Source organism: Asterias rubens, chromosome 6, assembly GCF_902459465.1.
Source record: "Asterias rubens chromosome 6, eAstRub1.3, whole genome shotgun sequence".
In the NCBI taxonomy this organism is placed as follows: Eukaryota; Metazoa; Echinodermata; class Asteroidea; order Forcipulatida; family Asteriidae; genus Asterias; species Asterias rubens.
Genome location: NC_047067.1, coordinates 5,712,096 through 5,733,997, shown reverse-complemented (window position 1 = coordinate 5,733,997; position 21,902 = coordinate 5,712,096). Strand labels below are relative to the sequence as shown.

Here is a 21,902-nt window from a genome sequence, read left to right as displayed (position 1 = left end):
GTAAGTAATAATTGAAGGGAAGCTTTCCACTATCATTATCTTCAAACCCTGTAAGTTTAAGGTAAATCTATGGACTTTTGAAAACGTACCCAAATCCTTTAACACCTTTATGAAATTGGTCTCTGGTCTTGTCCTCGGTGCCCCTTCAACAAATCTCCACACTTCAAGCTTTTTCATCAGAAATTCCTTTGGAAATTGAAAATGGCCTTTCCCTCTCAAAGGTGAAATTCCATGTCTGTTTAAATTCACACTTTTACTTTGAGAGGAGAAATATTTTAACATTTGAGGTAAATGTAATCTCTACAAGAAATTGTTGGAATGTATTAAGGAATTTCTTTTTACCTGATCAAATGTGTTCTCTACAAGAAATTGTTGGAATTTGTTAAGGAATTTCTTTTTCCCTGATTAAATGTACATGTACATGTACATGGACATTAACAATCGATAATATACATGAAGTACTTTTTGAGTTCTTCATCTACAAAAATAGTCAACATATTTATCAAACAAGTCTGTTCTACAGCAGGACACAATACAATACAATGACTGCAATGAACAAATCCAGATAAAGTTCCATTTTCCAGCTTTTGTCAACCAAAATGAGTTCACGAAAAAAAGCGCGCCTACTGGGCGGGTTATTGGTTACGTTACGTGTATGAGAAAGTGACGTCTTGGGCCAAAGGGTAAAGGGGTCGGGACTAAATTAATCTGGTATAGTTTTCACAATGCAGTATCTTCAAATATTTAACTAACTGCCTTTACTACTTTGCAAAGCTTGTTTCAATTGCTTGAAGGATTGCGGTCATACAGAGCAAAATATACAAATCAGTCAACTTCACAAAAATATACATACTGTAATTAAAAGGAAAAAATATATCTTCTTGACCAGACAGACACTTACTATATTTTAAAATTACCAAAGTCAATTATCAACATCTATCAGAGTCACATAAATACTAAAAAATACAGCTGATGATTTCTATTTCTAAATTGGCTTTGATCACAGATTCTTTTTAAGTACTCTGTGTAGACTAAGACATTACACAAACTTTGCACATGCATTAATAATATTCACAACTTGATCCTTTTGGTTAGGTCATCAGAGCTTTTTTTTGAGAGAGTTGCAGTATGGTGGGACTAGTTTTCTTTGGTCACATGGTTGCTTTACGCCACTTTTGATCAATTTGTAGCACAACCCAATGTGCAGTCTAGTCTGGAACCAAGTGTGCAGAATAGTCTGGCACCTTGTGTTCGCACACAGTTTTTGGATTGGCCCAACTCTCAATACTCAGCTCTGGGTTGAGTAGTTTAAATTAACATGGTAATTGGCTAGATAGTCAGGGTACCACACATCCTTAGAAGTCTATCTGCCTGAGATTGTCATTTTAGTTAAAAAGTTAAAGTGTACGTAAAATCTTCAAAGGGTATTGAAGGATAATGAATTGATGAGATGAACAAGTTGACTCCTTTAGTTCTCGCCTCCGACCAAGGCCAGTAAGATCTTCTTGTAATCTCCAGACGTATCTCCCTGTATCAGGAAAGAAAAATGAATGGCTCTTATGAGTAGGGGTACAAGTGTGTTACTGTGGCAAAGAAGCCCTTTTCACACTACTCTATCCCTGGGGCCAACCCCGGGGGAATAACGGCCAGTCGTAGTACACTTGGTTCACTTTACCCCTGATCTACCTCGGCAAATGGGCATACCCCGGGGAAGAGCCACCCCAGGGAATTTTCACCCTTACTCTGGAGTAGGGGTAAGCGGTAAAACCGTGCCATCGAAAACCCTGTGGCATAGGGGCCTAGGAAGGGCAGTGTGAAAGTGTGAGGTAAAAGGAACTCCAAGGGGCCTCCCCAACTCTTGTCCCATATGAGAATCGAACCAGCACCATAGTGGTGAGATGAGAGTGCGTTACACACTAGATTAAATTAGATACAACTTTATTAAATCCAAAGCTTCAAAATTAAATGATACCCTCTCAATAATTATATAAAATATCAATACACAAAAACACAGTAAAATGTGAAAACAAAACAACTGCACACAATTAAACAAAATAAAAAATACAAAATAAAGACACAAGTAATTTCCAGCAATATTAAAAATGTACATTAGAAAATTGTAAAATGTCCATTCCTCAACAAAAAGACACGATTTAGCATTCATGTGAAAAATGGCATTACCACTAGCCACCCCTGCCATAAATAGTTGAGGCTCCCAGAGTGAAGGATACTTACAGCGATGAATTTGCCCAGAGTTTGGTTGAATGCCGATTGGAATTCTGCTTTGATGTTTTGCAAATCCACCTCGCAGCGAGATACAACGATCCTCATCAAGGTATTATCATCGGTTCCAGCGCCCTGATCACAGAAAAAAAATTAATAATAATAGTGAAGTCAGACAAAAATTCTACAAAGCAACGACTCAAATATCAATGCGATTGTTTTGGGAAGAGGCATGATTATATTTTTTAAGGAGGAGAAGTTGCAAGATGCACGTACCTTCATACACTTATGGAGCCTGTCGGAAAAGAACTTATGCTTGTTGCGGACACATCTCACTGGCAAGACAAAACAAAGAAGGTTATTAAAGCATTGTTAAGACTGAAAACTACCAACAATCATTAAGCGAGCCCATAAAGATGAAATGCAACAGAGAAAGCACTGAGCCAATCTGAAAGCCCAGTGCAGCTGAAAAACCACAGGGGCAGTATAAGCAATTAAACACACAGAGGTCAGTCCTGAATACTTCACGGAGGCAACAAAGGTGATTGCCTCCATGCCCCCTGGTTATTGCCTTGGTGCCCTTGAAACGCTCCAGTAGAAATTTACAATCTAATAAGGTTTGCGCTAATACCATGTTATGATAATCTCTAACTGAGTTAGGGTGGTTCTGCAAATAACCGTAGGTTTCAACTCGACGTTTCGATCAGTATACTCTTCTCCAGAAGACGATCAGAGTATGCTGATCCAAATGTCGAGTTGAAACCTACGGTTCTTTGCAGAAACCACCCAAACTCACTGAGAGATTATCATGACATGGTTTGACCGCAAACCTTTCTTGATCATAATTCCACCATGCAAAGTTTCAAATCCTACTTCAAATTTTTACAACTTACCCACTGTCAGCATTCCTTCCTTAACATCTCCGCTCATCTCCTTCTTAATGGCCTGCTCGATGTCGTTCTTAGAGATTTTCCCGTATTCTTCAAACGTCGCTCGTAGCTGAGCGTAGCTGCGCGAGATCAGAATGGCGTTGAAGCGTGACTCATCTGTGCCCCATTTATCCTCTCCTGCTTTATAGAGGGCCTGGAAGTACATGTACACACAGAGGTCTTAAAGGCAGTGGACACTATTGGTAATTGTCAAAGACTAGCCTTCACAGTTGCTGTATAGGGTTAAAGGCAGTGGACACTATTGGTAATTGTCAAAGACTAGCCTTCACAGTTGCTGTATCTCAACATATGCATAAAATAACTAACCTGTGAAAATTTAAGCTTAATCGGTCATCAAAGTTGCGAGATAATAATGAAAGAAGAAAACGCCCATGTCACACGAAGTTGTGTGCGTGGTTGATTTCGAGACCTCAAGTTCTAAACCTGAGGTCTCGAAATCAAATTCATGGAAAATTACTTCTTTCTCGAAAACTATGGCACTTCAGAGGGAGCTGTTTCTCACAATGTTTCATACCATCAGCCTCTCTCCATTACTCGTCACCAAGAAAGGTTTCATGCGAATAATTATTTTGAGTAATTACCAATAGTGTCCACTGCCTTTAACCACTAACAATGATCAAGAAAGTTTGCACCGTTATTACAAGTCTTAACCCTCCTACTGTTTGACCAATAAATAAACAGCTGCTGTGTTTAGGAATAAATAAAGTATAAATAATGTTTTATTGTCACATGTAAAATGTAATTATATCTATGCCAATAACAAATATAATATCATGTGGTGAATGCATTTATACACAGTATTGACCCATTTCACCTGACGTCATCATCAGAAAAATCTTGAATGCGCCATACTGGTGGGCAATTTCACGGTGCATTTTTATATATACATAACTGTATGCCCTGCGTTATGCAGTGAAGTGCACATTTTAGGTGACGCGACATTAATACACGTAAACCTAACTGACCAACAGCATGGTGGTTAACGTGGCATAAGTCGCCGTGTGTGACGCTCGTGCAAGGGGTCAATACAGTCAACCTTTCTACTGTCTAACCAATTGGTACCATTCACTATGTTTTGTAATGATAAGCTACAAATAAGCCTGCAATATGAAAAAAACCGATACCATAAAATATGATCTCATGTGGGAAATGCATCTATACAGTACACAGTCAACTGCAATGATGTCCAACCATACAATATCATCCACTTTGCTTTGTAATGAAAAACTATCAATAAGCCTGCAATATGATGAAAAGTTATACATGGTGAATGCATCTACACAGTACACAGTCAACCCTCCTACTGTCTGACTGTTCAATATCATCCAAGTGTTTTTTAATGATATGCTACCAATTGCCTGCAATATGATAACAACTGGTATCATAAAACAAACATACAAAACATATGATATGATGTGGTGAATGCATCTACAAGAGTATACAAAATATTACATGGATAAGCAAAACAATAAGCACAGAGGATGGAGGGAAAATAGTTAATCTATGTAAAACATAATAAAGAAAATATGAGGCTGTCAGATTAAGCCAAGGCTTGTAGAAGACAGCCTAGACAGACACTCTACAAACAACGAGACAAGACAAACAGGGAACAAGAAAACATTTATTCATAAATACCCCAGACAGTTTTTCTACTCCTATTGGTGGAGAGCGTGTCACGTGGGCGTGTTTAATCGGTTGAAAATGACCAGTGTTTATAACCGGCTGGCTTCCGTGTGTCGGCGCGCAAGATTATCACGCAGAAGGCGCGGTTAATAGCTATGTAACAGCACGTAATCTATTTCTAAGCGCACAAGCGTAATCTATTTTTAAGCGCATGCGCGCGAATACACACAACCCACACGCAACATACTCTTCACAAAGTATAAAAAAAATAAAAATTCAACCTCAAATTTTCAACTGTCAAAGTGTCTGTAATTGTATTTTGTTAACGTTTTTTAACAGAAGGGCATTTATGAATGGGAATAAAAGAGTAGTGACTCGTTCTTACACGTCCGTTTAAAACCATGCTGGGTCGAATTGCCATGCGATAAAGGACCTCAACTTCAGCTCGGGCTTTTATCACACGGCAATTCGACGTTGCCGGCTTTAAACGGCCGTGTAAGAACTCGTCGCTACCCTTTTATTCCCTTATTAAAAACAGACTGGGTTGCTATGAGAGATGTATAAACTAGCAGGGCTATAAAGCAGATGGCTGGTGACATAGTGTAGGAGCAGGGATGGATTTCACAAAGAGTTAGGACTAGTCCTAGGAGATATTAAAAACTTAAGACTAGTCCTAAGTTACGACGAGTAACTCATAAGAGTAGTCTTAGCTTTTTGTGAAATCCACCCCATGTATGACACACCGATTGCGAGTACGCTCAAGGCAGATATCTGGCGTAATTCTCGAGCCACAAAGTGTGGCGTCAGACGTTCATGCTAGACTTACCATAGCATCAGCGGCTGCCTTGTCAGGATCAACTTCATCTCCTTCCGGGCGGGCCCCCTGGAGGACAGACACCAACATCCGCTGGAAGCATCCGGACGTGTCGTCGGCAACATCCTCTTCAAGATCTTTATTGTAAGCTACGAGAGGGAAGAAAAGGTAGGGATGACAGTCAAGAATATCTCAACTCTGCCAAGGATGAAGTGCGAAATTACAGGCATGTTATTGTGGCATGCTGAGGCCTAGCAGATAACAGCACAGGACTCAAGCTCTGGTGTGTCTGTTCAGGAGAGAGTGAGTTCAAGTCCCGGTCATGACCCTTGTGTCCTTAAAGTCACCTGGAAATAGAATTTGTTTTTCTTTCAAACATAAGAGTATATTGCTAACGACCAATAAAACAATTTTTTTTAGTAATTGTTTGTCACGATTTATATATATAAAGTTGTTTGGGGGGCTGACTCCGCCTACCCCTTTTGTGACGTCAATCGAGGCAGACTTTGCCTGCAATGCGTATAGTAAACACACGTGCAAAGTACATGAACGTCCAAGTCGTGAGTTGGTACATTTCAAAAAGTGTTTTTCTGCATTCAGCAGCAATACACCTGGTCGGCATTGCCGAAAAAAAAACTGAAAAAAAACGTACAAACTCACGACTTGGTCCGTACATGTACTTTGCAATTGTGTTTACTCTACGCATTACAGGCAAAGTTTGCCTCGATTGACGTCACGAACAGCGCCCTCTCGGGTTGGGGTCTACTCTTAAATTTGTAAATAACATAAGAACTGATTTTTTAAAACCTTAGTTAACTGTTTATTCACATTCCACTCATCAAAACACATATATTAGTGACAAAAGCTTTATTTTGAAAAAATACCACTTCCAGGTGACTTTAAGCAAGTGTCATGACAAGGAGTCAAACCCACACTCTGCTGATCAGAAACACCAGAGCTTGTGTATGGTGCTTCCGGCAATGGTGCAAATGGTCAATAATGTGAACAGCAGGTGCGCAGCGTAAAATGCAAGAATTTTGAAGTATTGTTATTCTTTAACATGCATTTAAAACCAAGGCTGCATGAAGAATAAAAAGACCCATTTTCATCATTGTTAATAGTTTATCAGTTGGATGTAGGGAACCCACTAATGGCGGCCTGAATGAGATCAGTGTCTTGGGATGAGGGATAAGAAACTGACCTGTCTCGTAAGCATCTTTGATGGCATCAATGGATGCATTGCTCCTAGTGCAGAGGATCTCAATCAGAACAGCTTCATCTGTGCCAAGACCCTGACAAAAAAGAACAAAGGGGGAAATAAAATAAGCACAAATATTCTTGGAGACCAATTAAGATTTCACTCCTTGGTGGTGAAATTAAAATTGATCCACTAAAAGCTTGAGCAGTAGTCTTGGCCGATTTTCTAACTTCTGCCTAGGTACATGTAGTAGTTAAAAAGCAAGACAGCTCTTTACAGAACTGAGAAGTAATGCGAATTCCAAAAATCTACTCCCCGGTAGTAGAATATAAAGCAAGAAAGTTCTCTTAAGAACAAAATCTACCTGGGAAGTAGATACACACATGGTGTTACCGCAAACCAAATATATATTGATACCTCAACATGCAATGCCTCAAATTCCATTTATTCTTGATTTTTTTCTTTGTGTTTGTTTTTTTTACTAAACAATACTTCCACCATACAAAGTTTCAAATCCTACTTAATTCTTTCCTCAAAGAACTAAAATTGTACCTTGATGGCTTTGTGTAGTTGGTAGGCGTCATACTTTGCTGGGGTCATCATCAACCCGCTGACAACATCCAGGAGCTTTCCACCAAGCTCACCCTTGAATTCTTTCATCAAGTCCTGCAGAGGTAGGGAAAGAAAATATATAATAATTTATAACATCTTTACATCTTTGTTATAACTCTTAGTAAACCAAGATTCCATCCACTTACATAGTCTACGCAAGCCACAATTCTTCCATGTAAATATTTATTCATAAAGACAACATAACTCCAACTATATGCATTCTTTCCCTTACAACCAACTGACCTTTCCAAACATCTGTTTGAATTGCTTGGAGATCTTCTGTCGCTGTTGATTGGCTCGTTGAGTGACCACTTCTATAATAGCTTTCTCATCCGTACCTGTGTTTATAAATCCATTGCTGAAATTAAGTACATTTTAAGTTGTATACCATAGAAAGTTGTTGCGGTAACACCATGAGAATATCTTTTTAAAGTACTTTTTAAAAACCTTTAGGGAGTCACTGGCAGACACCGCATGCATTAGAAAACAGCACAGATTGCAGAGCACAAAATGCACAATATTGGAAACTCAAGATGAAATGTGAAATGTGCACTTCACGCCATTTCAGTTAATTATAAAAATTATCTAGGGAGTCACTTGCAGGCACCGCATGCTTTAGAAAACAGCACAGATTGCAGAGCACCAGAGGCACAAGATAGGAAACTTAGGATGAAATGTGAAATGTGCACTGGACGCCATTTCAGTTAGTTATAAAAATGATCTACTTTCAAAGGTCATGAATCAAATTTAAAGTTCTCTAGATTTATGATTAACTTTTTGAAGGGGGAGAATCATTAAGTGAAAGGTATGGTATGTGTCAATCATAAACGCCCATTGGGCATAGATAGTAATACATGAATTATTTAAAAACAAGGTTGACAGAGTTGTATCTTTCTCACCTAATCCCTTCATAGCTTTTCTGAGTTTCTCCGAGTCCGCTTGGGCATCGAAGGATGACGCAGCGACAACAGATCCTTTGTCCTGAATCAACAAAGAAACAGAAATTAAAATCATGATGGTCTTTACAAATGGCACAATGAACCTAGACTGTCATTCATCACCAGGCAGAAAAAATGGGGTTACTGATTTTGTTGTCAGCTAGAAATGATTAATCGATCAGTCACAAACAATAATATGCTGTCATCGTTTTTTGTGAAGCAAATAGTTGCTGTACTCGGCAAAGTTTATTCAATAGAGGTTGTTTTTGCAGGATAAAGGATACAATTCATTTGTTGATCTTTACACCGATGTGTACTGTTGCTTACACATAAAAATCAAAGTGTCTCTAGCCACCAGGCTAGCTCGGTGGTCTAGTGGCAAGCCAGCTGCTCTAGCAATGCAAAGCTTGTTGGCTTCGAATTTCAACCAGTGAGTAAAACTCTGGGCTATTCTTGAAAGGTTCATCCAGAACCCAGTGGAATACGGGCTGCAGGCGGGGATAGTATGTGAAAGTATTCAGGGTAACGTTGGGGTAACAAAAATTAACTCCCGGGGCCTCCCCAGGGCTGTATTCTTAAAAGAACTTAATATTTGCATGAACTGAACATACCTTTGGCAGTTTTTCTTTGTAGGCCTTCCTCTTTTTCACCACAAACTCCTCCTCATCGTCACTCTCAGCCTTTGCCTTCTTCTTGGCCTTTGCCTTGCCTCCCTTCTTGGTGTCGGACATCTTATCCAGCATGTCCTGGCCAAGACTGGAGGCGAACAGGGCAACGATGCTGTCGTAGCCGTTCTTGACGGCGAGATCGTAGGGCGTTTCTCCCTTGGCGTTCTTGGCCTTGGGGTTGGCACTTCCCTCAAGAAGGGCTTCTATGGCCTCCTGGCCGTCAGGTCCTAAGAGCACTGCCTCGTGGAGGGCCGTGTTACCCTTCCTGTGTCAGAAGATGCAAGATACTCATCAGTGAGGAATTACCAAATTCATTATTCTCTTGCAAATCCGATGACCAGCTGTGCCCAAATTTTCACAGGTTTGTAATATTGTATGCATATGTTGGGATACACCAAGTGAGAAGACTGGTCTTGAACAATTACCAAAGGTGCCTTAAAAAGAATGCTTGAATCTGACAACATGACTCATACACTTACAGTGAGAAAAGTCCATTATGACTGGACAAATTGTTATCCTAAAGGGTCAGAATATTTGGATCAACATGCTAGCTGTTAATCCTGTGGATGTGCTATAAACTCAAAGAACAAACATTTTCAACTATTAAAAAAAAAAAGGCGAAGTCAAATTCCTCCAGGTTTTAATAACAGTATTAACAGTGTTTATATAGTGCCTACCACCTTCAAAATAAAGTGTCTAGGTGCTCAGAAGAACAAAAAGAAAATTAAATGTACGACGATTTGAACAGAATTGTTTTGAGAAATGTGAGACAGTGGTAGCTTATTTGATGTGTAGAGGGAGATTGTTCCATAAATGAAGTCCAGCACACTGAAAACTACATTTAACATATGTTTTGGTGGCAATAGTTAGAATAACAAAGGCGTCTTTGTTTGTTGAACGGAGGTTTCTTGCAGATTTTTTTTATAGGTGAAAGCTGAAAGGGTGGCATTTCACAAGGTTTGGATTAAGACCTCTCACCGCATCAAAGCACTTTGGGTGCCACACATGGAAGATTTACGCTACATAAAAGCCTGTGTCCGATTTGGCGCCTACAACTAGGTTTCCGCGTCATCATACGTTGAGGCATAGACCTTCCTTAACACCACCCTTGACAACAGTCGGAGCCGTAGTTGTAGCCGCCATTCGGATACACCCTTAAACCCAATTTTTTCTTTCCATTACCTGACTGAAGCTTTAGCATTGACCTTTGACCCTGCATCAATCAATACAGGCAGGCACTCCACGTGGTTATTTATGGTGGCTTCAATGAGGACATGGACGCCATCTTTATTCTCGCAATTTGGGTCTGCTCCGTCGTCTAGAAGATCCTGAACATTGTCTGGGTCCCCGTCTCCCTTAGCTCCAAGTTCTTTCAAAAGGTGACGGTCCTCCTCCTATATCAACAAAAAAATAAACACAATTCTAAGGACTAAAAATTGCCAGGGATTTTCTGCAAATAAAAAAAGGGACGACAAAAATAAGTAAATTATGCTTGGAATCATGCTATCCCACACATAGTAAGACAGAAAAACTGGGGAAAATGACAGACATGAAAAAGTAAGAGAGAAGAAGAAAAATCAAAATCCCAGACCTAAATCCCCAATCAATCCGGAAAGCAAAGACAACCTGATACTAAAAATTTTTAGTCTCCTTCAACAGCTAACTATTGTTTCAATCATATCACACTCAACCAGGTTGTAACGGCCGAGCAGTTAAGAGCATCGAGTTCAAGTTCTGGTGGTAAAGTCAATGGAGTGTGGGTTCGAATCCCAATCATGATACTTGTGTCCTGGAGCAAGATGCTTTACTATAACTGCTTCTCTTCACCCAGGGGTATAAATGGGTACCTGTGAGGGCAGACGTTATTATTGCGTTAGTTATTAATAAACAGACAGACCGACAGACATACTTACAGACAACCTCTCGTCTTCCACAGCTTTCTTCTTGGCAGCAAGTTTCTTGGTGATCGGTTTCTTCTTGGCTTTACCGTATGGCGAGTCTGTATTTCATTCAGACACAAGAGTTACATTACAGACCTCAATATTTTTCTTCCATTTGCACCCACCACCTATTCTGAACACCTTGGGATTTTACGAACCTCGTCTTTGGAATAGTATCAATGGCAAATCTAGGGCAGGGTCATCTGTTTTTTTAAATGTATAACTCTTACAAGAAATAATCTTGGCTTTATCTTGACGAGCTTCTTCTCTTTTTCGTCGTTCACCTTTTTGAGTTTTTAGTTTTGGTTCACCATCTTGTTCCGTCCTAGCTCGTTAAAGGCAGTGGACACTATTGGTAAATACTCAAAATAATTATTAGCATAAAACCTTACTTGGTGACGAGTAATGGGGAGAGGTCGATAGTATAAATCACTGTGAGAAACGGCTCCCTCTGAAATAATGTAGATTTTGAGAAAGAAGTAATTTTCCACGAATTTGATGTCGAGACCTCAGATTTAGAATTTGAGGTCTCGAAATCAAGCATCTGAAAGCACACAACTTCGTGTGACAAGGGTGTTTTTTTTCTTTCATTATTATCTCACAACTTCAATGACCGATTGAGCTAAAATTTTCACTGGTTTGTCAGTTTATGCATATATTGAGAAGGCTGGTCTTTGACAATTATCAATAGTGTCCAGAATCTTTGAGAAGCGTTTTATTTGTTTGTCTCGTCCTTGTCTGTCATTCTGTTGTAACTTAAGCTCTGTTCTGAAGTCCAATAAATGTTTTATTAGGCATTACTACACAAGATTTGTCTTTTGAATATGTCTCCATATTTGCCTCTTTGTTTATTGTGTCTCCTTTAATTATTATTCTAGCAGTTCTTTGTACCTCTTTGTTCAATAGACCATCTTCATTATTATGTTCATTACGTTCAATGATGTTCATTTTGAAATAAAATGGAAATAAATGTTGAGTTGAATTGAGTTGAAAAGTTAAAAAAACTATCTTCAAAGGACTGTAAAACAACAGGAACCTCAGTTCAGTTGCTTAAAAAGCTACACTAACATTAATTTACCTGATTCACTGAGAGACTTTGCCAGTAGAGCCTCTGTAGAAGAAGCGAAAGGAAACAATTTGTTACTGAGATTTGTGTGGCTCTTGTATTTGATGAGAAATCGGCCAGATATACTCCATCCTTGTTTTGCCTTGTGATGCACCAATATTTTCAAGACAGATAAAATAAGCATAGACATAAGACATTCTGCATTTCAAACAATGCGAGTTGAGTGTATCACACATTGGTGTATGGATACTATGCTTTGTCCACAATTCAATCGTTACATTGAATTCTTACAGGCGAGGCAGTTTGGCTGGAGTGTGTTCTCAATCATCCAATTTCCTCTTCTATGTCACTCCACACCAAATTGTTTGGACTTAAAGGAACACGTTGCCTTGTATCGATCGAGTTGGTCTTTGGAAAGCGTTTGTAACCGTTTGTTATAAAATGCATATGGGTAGAAAGATGATTTAAAAGTAGAATACAATGATCCACACAAATTTGCCTCGAAATTGCGCGGTTTCCTTTTACTTTGCGAACTAACACGGTCGACAATTTATGGGAGTAAAAAATTTTACTCCCATAAATCGCCGACCGTGTTAGTCGACCATGTAAAAGGAAAACCACGCAATTTCGAGTGATACTTGTGTGGATCATTATATTCTACTTTTAATCATAGACAAATAGTTCCAAACGCTTTTCATAGACCAACTTGACCGATCCAAGGCAACGTGTTCCTTTAAATAAGATTGGTATGCCTTACCCAGTGATAAGCAATTTTCCCTTCAGAATCCTTCTTTGTGAATTTGATATTAGAAGAAAATTGAGACTGTAGTGTACATCAGACATACACCTTTCTAATTGCAAAAAAAAGAGGAAATGGACGATCACACTTGACTTGTGTACAGTGTTTTTCAATTTTCTATGGCACTGTTTTTGATAAGAAAAAGAGGAAGTCAGCCGATCAGCTGAAAAGTTGCATGCCTGGTAAATACAATGCTGTTGAAGCGACTTAAAGGCAGTGGACACTATTGGTCATTACATAAAATAATATCTAAAAGCACACAACTACGTGTGACAAGGGTGTTTTTTTTCTTTCATTAATATCTCGCAACTTCGACGACCGATTGAGCTCAAAATTTTCACAGTTTTGTTGTTTTATGCATATGTTGAGATACAGCAAGTGAGAAGACTGGTCTTAGACATTTACCAATAGTGTCCAGTGTCTTTAATACAACTGTAACACTAACCTTTTCTTGCCATTGAGGCCCTATTAGGCCTCACGTTAGGAGATTCAGTCTGTGATTCAAAACTTATTGTGATTGTCACGTCCACCCCATCGTCTTCGGCACTGGCTGAAGTAATCTAAAAAAAAAAATTAAAAAAATCAATAAATATTTATTTATTTATTTACTAACTTTAGTTTAAAAATGCACAACATGGTCAGTGGTATCACAAAGTAGTACTAAAAATTACATGCTTACAAAATCAAACATTAGGTATTACACAGACAGTCAAAAACAAAATACTTGATGGAAGAAATTCCCCCAAAATACTATTAAAACATTTAAAATACTATTAAAAGAAATTACAGAGAAAGAAAAAAACCTAGATAAACATTTTTCACACCTTTAAACACCACTTAAGGTCATGAGAAAGCGAACAATCTGAAATTTGACTAAGCATTTCTGTTTCAAACTGACCTTTCCCATTTTGGGTTTCCCGATATCCGCTCTGAACTCCGCCTCCCTCTGGGTGAAGGCCTCAAGGTGAGCCACGACATGAGCAAGCTGCTTCTTCCAGTACCCCTTCCCAGGGCTCGTGTCCATCAGACTCGGCTTCGGCTCAGACTTAACCATCGACGAGGATGCATCTCTCATCACCCTCACTTCTTCAACGTCTCGCTCCTGCCGACCGAGCTGCTCGTGGGTCGGGTAGAAGAGACCGACGGTCTGGGTACCGATGTGCTGGTTGAGTACTGCTGGTAGGGGAACACTGACGGGGCGCCAGTTGTTTGTGTATGGCTAAGGATCGAAATGAGAGACGGATTCCTAAGTCAATTCCTTTCAAGATTGTATCCTCCCATGACAGCAGTAGCTCTGTTACACTTACATGTAAATGCAATTGAATGAAATGCAATTCATCGTGCAACAAGGATGTAACTACATTGTGAAACAAAGTCAGAAATTGTATTTCAGTGTCCATTGAGTTTTGTGTGAATATCCGAATCACTTCAAATGAGATTCAACTTTTTGACCTTCTAAAATTTGAGTTCACGTATACGCTTTTTTAATACCTTGTTGCACCAACACAATGATTTCATGTCTGGACCCCACTTACCATGTCTGGACCCCACTTATGCGCTGTGTACTGTGTGATAGCTTTTCACACGTGCACGTTTCATTAAAAAATGGCGGACAATGCAAGGTGTCTATAGTTACAGTGATTTGTACAGATGAGAAACAAATAATGGCTGCAAACTGTGTACATGAAGGGATGATGTGTTTTGCCATGCTTGGGGGAGATGGGGATGAGTGACGGGGTTGAGGTGACTCACATCAACAATAACAGGTGGTTGCACTTGTTGTTGGGGTGGTGGCTGCCGATACTGTACAGGAGGCTGTGCTTGTCTGGGGCTCGTTTGTTGATGCATGTGATAACTGAAAACAGGCAAAACAAGAATCAATTTGGTTTTAAGTAGGATCTGAAACTTTGCATGGGATTTGAGGTAACACCATGTGAATATCTCTTTTTGAGTAGTGTTGGTTCTGAAAAGAACCGGCACTTAAAGACGCAACGTTTTGATCAGTATGCTCTGATCGTCTTCAGAAGAATGCTGGACTCTGTTGCAGATGCTGCAAAAGTTTGTTTTGAAACTTTGCATGGTGGGGTGACAATATAGATAGGCTAAGTGGGTTGGAGTGCAAAATGTAGGTATTTTTTTATATGAGTAAAGTAGATTGAAACTTTGCCTGGTGGAAGTATAACTATGAGAGGTTTGAGGTAACACCGTGTGAATATCTCTTTGAGTCGTTAACCACCGGTTCTTTTGAGAACCAACACTACTCAAAAGAGATATTCACACAGCATTATCGCAAATCTCTCTGAGGTATGTATTATGAGATAGTTTGATTGGGGGGGGGGGGGGGGGGGGAGGGGGGTAGGTCATGTAATGGGAACCAAACAAATTATGATAGAGAGTTACAAAATGACTTACTGGAACATGTAGTCTGGGTTGGTCTGCATGTTGCCGACTGTCTGAGGTTGACGGGGACCAGTGCTAGCACCCCATGCATTGTAGGGCACCGTGGCTCCTGAATTAGCAGTCACCTGCTGTGAAGAGAGCGTAAAAGAAAGTATATCTTTATATTGTGGTTAAGGGTATACCATTGGGTTGAGAGTGAGGAAATGGGGCATTTTTGGGACGCTGGGTGGCAGCAGACTTTCCGGGTAAAATTAATTGTTCTCAATATTTTGTGCATGCGTAGAACATTGTAAACAATGCTGCCACCTAGCGTTCCAAAGTCTCCCATTGACGAGAGAGATTTTACTGAAAGTTGAGTGTTGAGATATGCTCTAATGAGGCAGGTTCAAGGCACAAAAGAATCTTGTGCGCACACGACCACAGGTTTAATGAGTATTTTAATGAAATGGTGCATGTACTTGACTACTCATCCAATCCAAAAGACCGTATCGAATATGACATTACCATTCAAATACCTGCCAAAAACATGGCTTCTGTGAGCGTGTACATGCTGTGTGCCAAAACAATCAAACTGGGGATTCTGCGTGCTGCGTGATTCATTGATGTATGCGTTAAGACGCGCATACAGCCTGCCCTACAATATAGCCACTTTCACAGCAACAAAGAGGTTATTCGATACAGTCTATTAGAATGGTTTTTTTTGGGCTGCTCCCTTAAAGGAACACGTTGCCTTGGATCGGTCGAGTTGGTCTTTGAAAAGCATTTGTAACCGTTTGTTATAAAATGCATATGGGTAGAAAGATGTTGTAAAAGTAGAATACAATGATCCACACAAACATGCCTCTAAATTGCACGGTTTTCCTTTTACCTCGTTGACTAAAAACAAAATCCCATAAATGGCCGACCGTGTTAGTTCGCACAGTAAAAGGAAAACCACGCAATTTTGAGGCAAATTTGTGTGGATCATTGTATTCTACTTTTAAAACATCTTTCCAACCATATGCATTTTATAAAAAACGGTTACAAACGCTTTTTATAGACCAACTTGTCCGATCCAAGGCAACGTGTTCCTTTAAAATATGCCAAAATTTTCGCAGGCTGTATCATCTGTTCATAACTAGACTTCTAAAGTAAAAAATATCCACTCAACTCACATATGATTTGGATGCATTGAAGTTATTGCTTGATCTCGTGAGGTCAATGTAGTCATCAACGTCACTAAACTGATTAGATCTCTGGGGAAATGAAACCAAAGATGAGAGAAGCATATAAAAGAAGCATTAGCTAATATAACGATAGCTGTCAGGTTGGTGTAGTGGTGTCTTGCATCGCCTTCCAACTCTGGGACCCCGGTTCGAATCCCACCGGGGGCACTATGTGGAGTGGGTTTTTCAGTCCCTACTTGACTGTATGGGTTTTCCCTGGAATAAATCTCTGGGGTTGTCCTCCCACATCTAAAACTGAAATTTCCTTGTCATCTTCTCTTATCGATTGGCTCTAATTAGATCGTCGAGAATATATATCCAAATCCAGATAACTTCAAAGGAGGAATGTTAAAGGTCAGATCACAGATTGGTAAATACTCCCACAATAGGAGACTTTCCAACGCTAGGTGGCAGCAGACATACCGGGTAAATTTCCATTGTTTACGTAGTTCTGAACATGCGCATAATTCTGAGAACAATGGATTTACCCGGTAAGTCTGCTGCCCTCTATCGTCCCAGAAAGTCTCCCATTAATGACCATATTATAGACACCTTAGGTGAGAAGCCCTGCAGCTGTTGACAGTATAAACTATTTTGATGTAATATGGTTTGGATAATATTTCACCCCAAAATTTGAATCTGAGAAATGGCTCATGCAAGAATCGTTTCTCAGATCTCAGTTTTTTGATTTGGTACATAAAAATGTCCGCATGCCCTCAGCATCCCTGAAGCGTTTCGCGTTATGCAAGGGGGTCCAGTGTTGTAGCCACGGTGGGCAGTGCCGGGCAGGCTTGCCCAGAACTAATAAATTCCCTCAGGTTGCCCTGCAGCAATGATGGCCCCATATCTAAACACGAATAATTTTGTTGAACCCTTAGTTGACTAAATTGGATTTAGAGCCCACCACTAAAATTGGTTTTACTACAACACTTAAGCGTCTTTGCTTACCCTTAGTGAGCTCTTGGGCCTGGAGTCCATGATGAAGCTTGCATCATCATCTTCAAACGGTTCCGGCTCGGGATGGGCATAAGTCACAGAAAACACTTTACTGACAACATGGCTCTCACTTCGCCTGTCACTGGAGGAAGCAAATCAAATAAAGGATGAAATTTAACGCAGTCTTAGGATTTCATTTTTTTTTTAATCATCACAGAATTCTAGCTAGATAGGTTTTCTGCAAGTTTTGCGTTATTTGTATTTGGCAATTCGCTCAAGTATTACCCTTTCAAACTATGTGCTGCAGTTCTGCTGCAAGCTCAAATCGTCAAGGCTATGCATTGCGTGTTTGTACCCATGTCATGAAGAGGGTCACAAATATCAATTGGTGAATGCCCTCTGTCGGGGGACTCGGATGAAAAAGAAACATAAAAACAAAATACAAATAATAATTTAAAACATTATTTTCTCACCAGTAACAGACAATTGCTACCCAGAGGTTTGACACTGCGAATATGGGTAATGAACTTGCAGCCACTAGCCAACATGCACGTTTATGAAGATATACCCAATTGTTATGTCAAATGCAATATTGGGTTTACAAAAGGTTACCTTTTCCCCCACTTCAAAACTGTTATCAGTGTGGCGAGGCTCTTTGGATCATGAGCAATGGTTGCATTTTTAATCTAATCAAAATGTTTTTGTGCTCTTTTTAATGTTTTTCTGTCACAAATTTGTTGCCTGTGTGTTTATATCTTTGATATTTCATTCTTTTTTTTGTAATATAGTATTATTTTTAATGACTATTTTTGTATAAACTGTACATTTCGTCTTTTAGCAGCTGTATTTAAAGACAATGAACACTATTGGTAATTGTCAAAGACCAGCCTTCCCACTTGATGTATCTCAACACATGCATAAAATAACAAACCTGTGAACATTTGAGCTCAATTGGTCGTCGGAGTTGCGAGATAACTATGAAAGTAAAAAACACCCTTGTCACACTAAGTTGTGTGCTTTCATATGCTTGATTTCGAGACCTCAAATTCTAAACTTGAGGTCTCAAAATCAAATTCGTGGAAAATTACTTCTTTCTCGAAAACTACGTTACATCAGAGGGAGCCGTTTCTCACAATGTTTTATACTACCAACAGCTCCCCTATACTCGTTACCAAGTGAGGTTTTATGCTAATAATTATTTTGAGTAATTACCAATAGTGTCCACTGCCTTTAATAAACCACAAATAATAATAATAATAATAATAATAACTCTCACTAAACAATGCTGTACGTTACACTGCATCAACACACAATCGCCCTAATATCTAATCTGTAACTTGACAGGCCCTTTTGGCATCGAAAACACGGGAATCATTTCCAACCTAAAATCTACACAAAATTATATCAAATTTAGATTTTTTTTATTACAAACTAATTTTGATAATATTCTAAGTTATAAGAACTACCTTGAGACTGCAATAGCTTTGATAGCTCTCTTTCCTTCATTAAGGAGAAATGGTCCTTTGTACTTGATGGTGTTCTTGTCTCCTTTCCGGTAAGGATCAGGTCGGTTGCCATTGGTAGATATATAGATAATGGCATCCGGGGTTGCTGCAATTCAATCATCATAAAATTAGAACCTACGATTAAATGTGATAATGTAAAACAATTTTCATCAGTATGTACCGTTTATTTGGTATTTGGTTTGCATAATTGTATTTCGATAGATTATGTTCTTTTGAGAACTCAAGTCTTGCTTTATTTTCTACTACCGCGGATTAGTTTTTTGGAATCGGAAGACTTCTCGGTTTTTAAAGAACTGTCCTGCTCCTATCTCATATAGATCACACCATGCAATGCCTCAAATTACACACTCTTTAAGTCAATGGGAAACTTTTGAAGGGGCACAGACCAGAAAAAAACGGAGACCACCACCCCCACGGTCTGTGTGTAATTCCAAGCCTGAATGACAACTTTCATTGTTGCCCCTAAAACGAAAGCATTTCTGTACCTGATTTGATCTCAATGAGTGTATTTGTATCAATCTGATTTGCAGTCCGTCCAGGCTGAGGTACTCTGAGAGGAATGATGCTTGGTGCACCAATGGCACCAGCAGAAGGCATGGTGCCGGGTCGTCAAGCTCTAGTCTAGCACAGCTTCTGCAATTCAGTCCTTTAAAAAAGAAAAAAAAAAAAATGGTTAAAGAGTACACAACAAAAGCATTGGGTTGTTTTCATAGATGTTACAGGCACCAGTTACAGACCAGTACAAAGTTACAGCAGATGTTACAGACCAGTACAAAGTGTAGCCGAGCATATAAATGCATAAATTTATAAAAATAACAAATCTGTGCAAATTTCAACCCATTTCGACAATTGGTCTTTGAAGTTGCAAGAGAATAATGAAAGAAAAAAACACACTTCTTGTTCCACAAATTGGATAACTTTCCGTATGGCGCCACCACTTTTTCACCCTTTTTTACAAAAAAGGATATCTCATTGAGGTAAATTAGATACTATATTATTTCATATCGAATGAAAAAGTGGTGGCGCCATACGGAAACTTTTCCCACAAATTTGTGTGCTAGTTTCACTTCAGACTATGTCTTAATTAAAAAGGCTTCAGGCCTGAAGTCTTTCTTAAAACAATGATGATGGTTACTTCAGAGGACATTGGCAATGACATATTTATTTATTTATGATAAAACTTAGAAGATGCAGATTTTTATTTGACATTTTATTTTTGACTTTTACTTTCTTTTTTAGCGTTCTTTTTATTAAAAATTGTAAACGCTGTCAATTGTACCCCCCAAATTTATTATTTCTCTATGCTTAAATCTTTCCTTCATGCTTAAACTACCACCAACTCTGCAATCTACGCAATGCCAATCAACCGGTGTTTGTCAAGCTTTTCTTCATAACTGTACGTCCTCCATGGTCCGACCCACACATCAGTCCGTCCATCATTGACTGGACAATTTCTTGATGTGTGAACTGATTGACTGTCGGCTGTCCATATTCGTTGTTGTCGTCTTGTTTTCCACCAATAAAAACTGATTCCCTCACATTTTACGATTATAAATAAAGTCATTTCACAAAAATATGATTAAAAGTATACTATATTGCAATGATATATTCTGCTTTACCGTATCTTCGACAGTTAATCTCCGTAAAACAGTCACTTTCTACAGAAATTACGTTCACCATTCAGTTATTTGGATACAGTGTTTTTGGCATGTATGACCTTTGTACCGCAATTGTACTCGTTCAATTCTTTATAACATAGTATTATTTGTTTTAAAACAAATAACCTGTTAAATCATCAATATTTTAACATTAAAAATTATTGTGACATATTTGAATATTTAATTAACTATTTGCTTAACAGTTAGTTATTTATTTTTGTTTTAAAATACATGCAATACACATTGGTTGCATTAAAGGCCCAATCAATTAGTTACCAAGGAACGGGTGTAAATATCAACAAACTCGTGCAAGTGTTCGCGCAGGATGATAGTGAGCACAGCACATGCGTGGACCGCGATAGTTCCATTGCATTCACACTTACGTGCGAACTAGCCATGTTGTTTGCTGTAAAAACAAATTCTTCTTTCAAAAAGAAGGCATATAGAACCAGAGGTTTAAATACAAAATAACATTCATCAGCAGCATGGTGCTATTTGATATTTATTTGAGACAGATTTAGGGCCCCCTGAGTGTTCAAGAAGCCTATGTAATGATGGTGCAAATCATGTATTTCAAAAGCGCAACATTAAGTTGTACAGCAGTAACAATAAGAAACAACAACTACTAATTTTTATTTATGAGATTTATATTCTACTACCGAGGAGTAGGTTTTGGAACTCGGGAGACTTCTCACTGGTGAAATTTATTGAACAGACTCCTGTTTTTGTTATACTAATCAGACCGAACTAACCAAGGGGAGAATTGATACAAAATATGCATTGCAAATTTTCGAGACGCATTTAAATAAATTCAAGTTTTGGTTGTGCAATTAGCCGTAAGAATGGAGAAGAACGATCAAGAAAAGGAACAACACCATCAAACAATTCTGACGAAAACAATCAGCGTACCACCATAATGAGCGTACCATCACTTTTAAATAGCTGTTATCACAATGTTTTAACAACAGATCAATTCTTATTTATATTGCGTATTTATTTTGTTGATCTCCATTTTTTATCTCTATTTCAATCTGCATCAAAAACAAACTAATTTCATAGTTAAGACTAGCACCACAGACCGGGGCCAATATAACCTTTGACTGCGCCGCCACTTAGTGTAGGGGGCCTACTTGAATCACGTTTCGTTGAAAAGGTAACAGTTTACTCTACATTTACAAATCTGCTATCCCTGTAACTAATCCATCCCGAACCGCAATGGTACAATCCGATTACCCATTGTTAGCCTTCGATGAAAAAGACCCGTCCATTGTAATGCGGGAAGGCCATCCAAAAACTTAGCAACAAACAAGTGAGGTCGAGCGTCACACAGTATATAGCCTAGGGGT

General features: G+C 38.9%; 1 protein-coding gene across 2 annotated transcripts; it reads right to left on the bottom strand.

Annotated features, from left to right (window-relative positions):
- Positions 1-50: 50 nt before the first annotated feature.
- LOC117291699 (double zinc ribbon and ankyrin repeat-containing protein 1-like) lies at positions 51-20,604 on the bottom strand. 2 transcript variants are annotated; one of them, XM_033773547.1, is made up of 22 exons: positions 20,518-20,604; positions 19,384-19,544; positions 18,839-18,983; positions 17,385-17,514; positions 16,386-16,466; positions 15,244-15,359; positions 14,584-14,686; positions 13,730-14,050; positions 13,277-13,391; positions 12,045-12,077; positions 10,940-11,025; positions 10,209-10,420; positions 8,970-9,291; positions 8,320-8,401; positions 7,664-7,758; positions 7,361-7,474; positions 6,812-6,902; positions 5,623-5,759; positions 3,117-3,306; positions 2,500-2,558; positions 2,236-2,358; positions 51-1,528 (listed from the first exon to the last, which is right to left on the bottom strand). In XM_033773547.1, exons 2-22 carry the CDS (start codon positions 19,493-19,495, stop codon positions 1,469-1,471), a joined length of 2,727 nt encoding a protein of 908 aa, XP_033629438.1. In that variant the 5' UTR covers positions 19,496-19,544; positions 20,518-20,604; the 3' UTR covers positions 51-1,468. The 2 variants fall into 2 exon arrangements, with proteins under 2 accessions (XP_033629438.1, XP_033629439.1); XM_033773548.1 differs by having other exon boundaries at positions 15,244-15,356.
- Between the last annotated feature and the right edge of the window lie 1,298 nt (positions 20,605-21,902).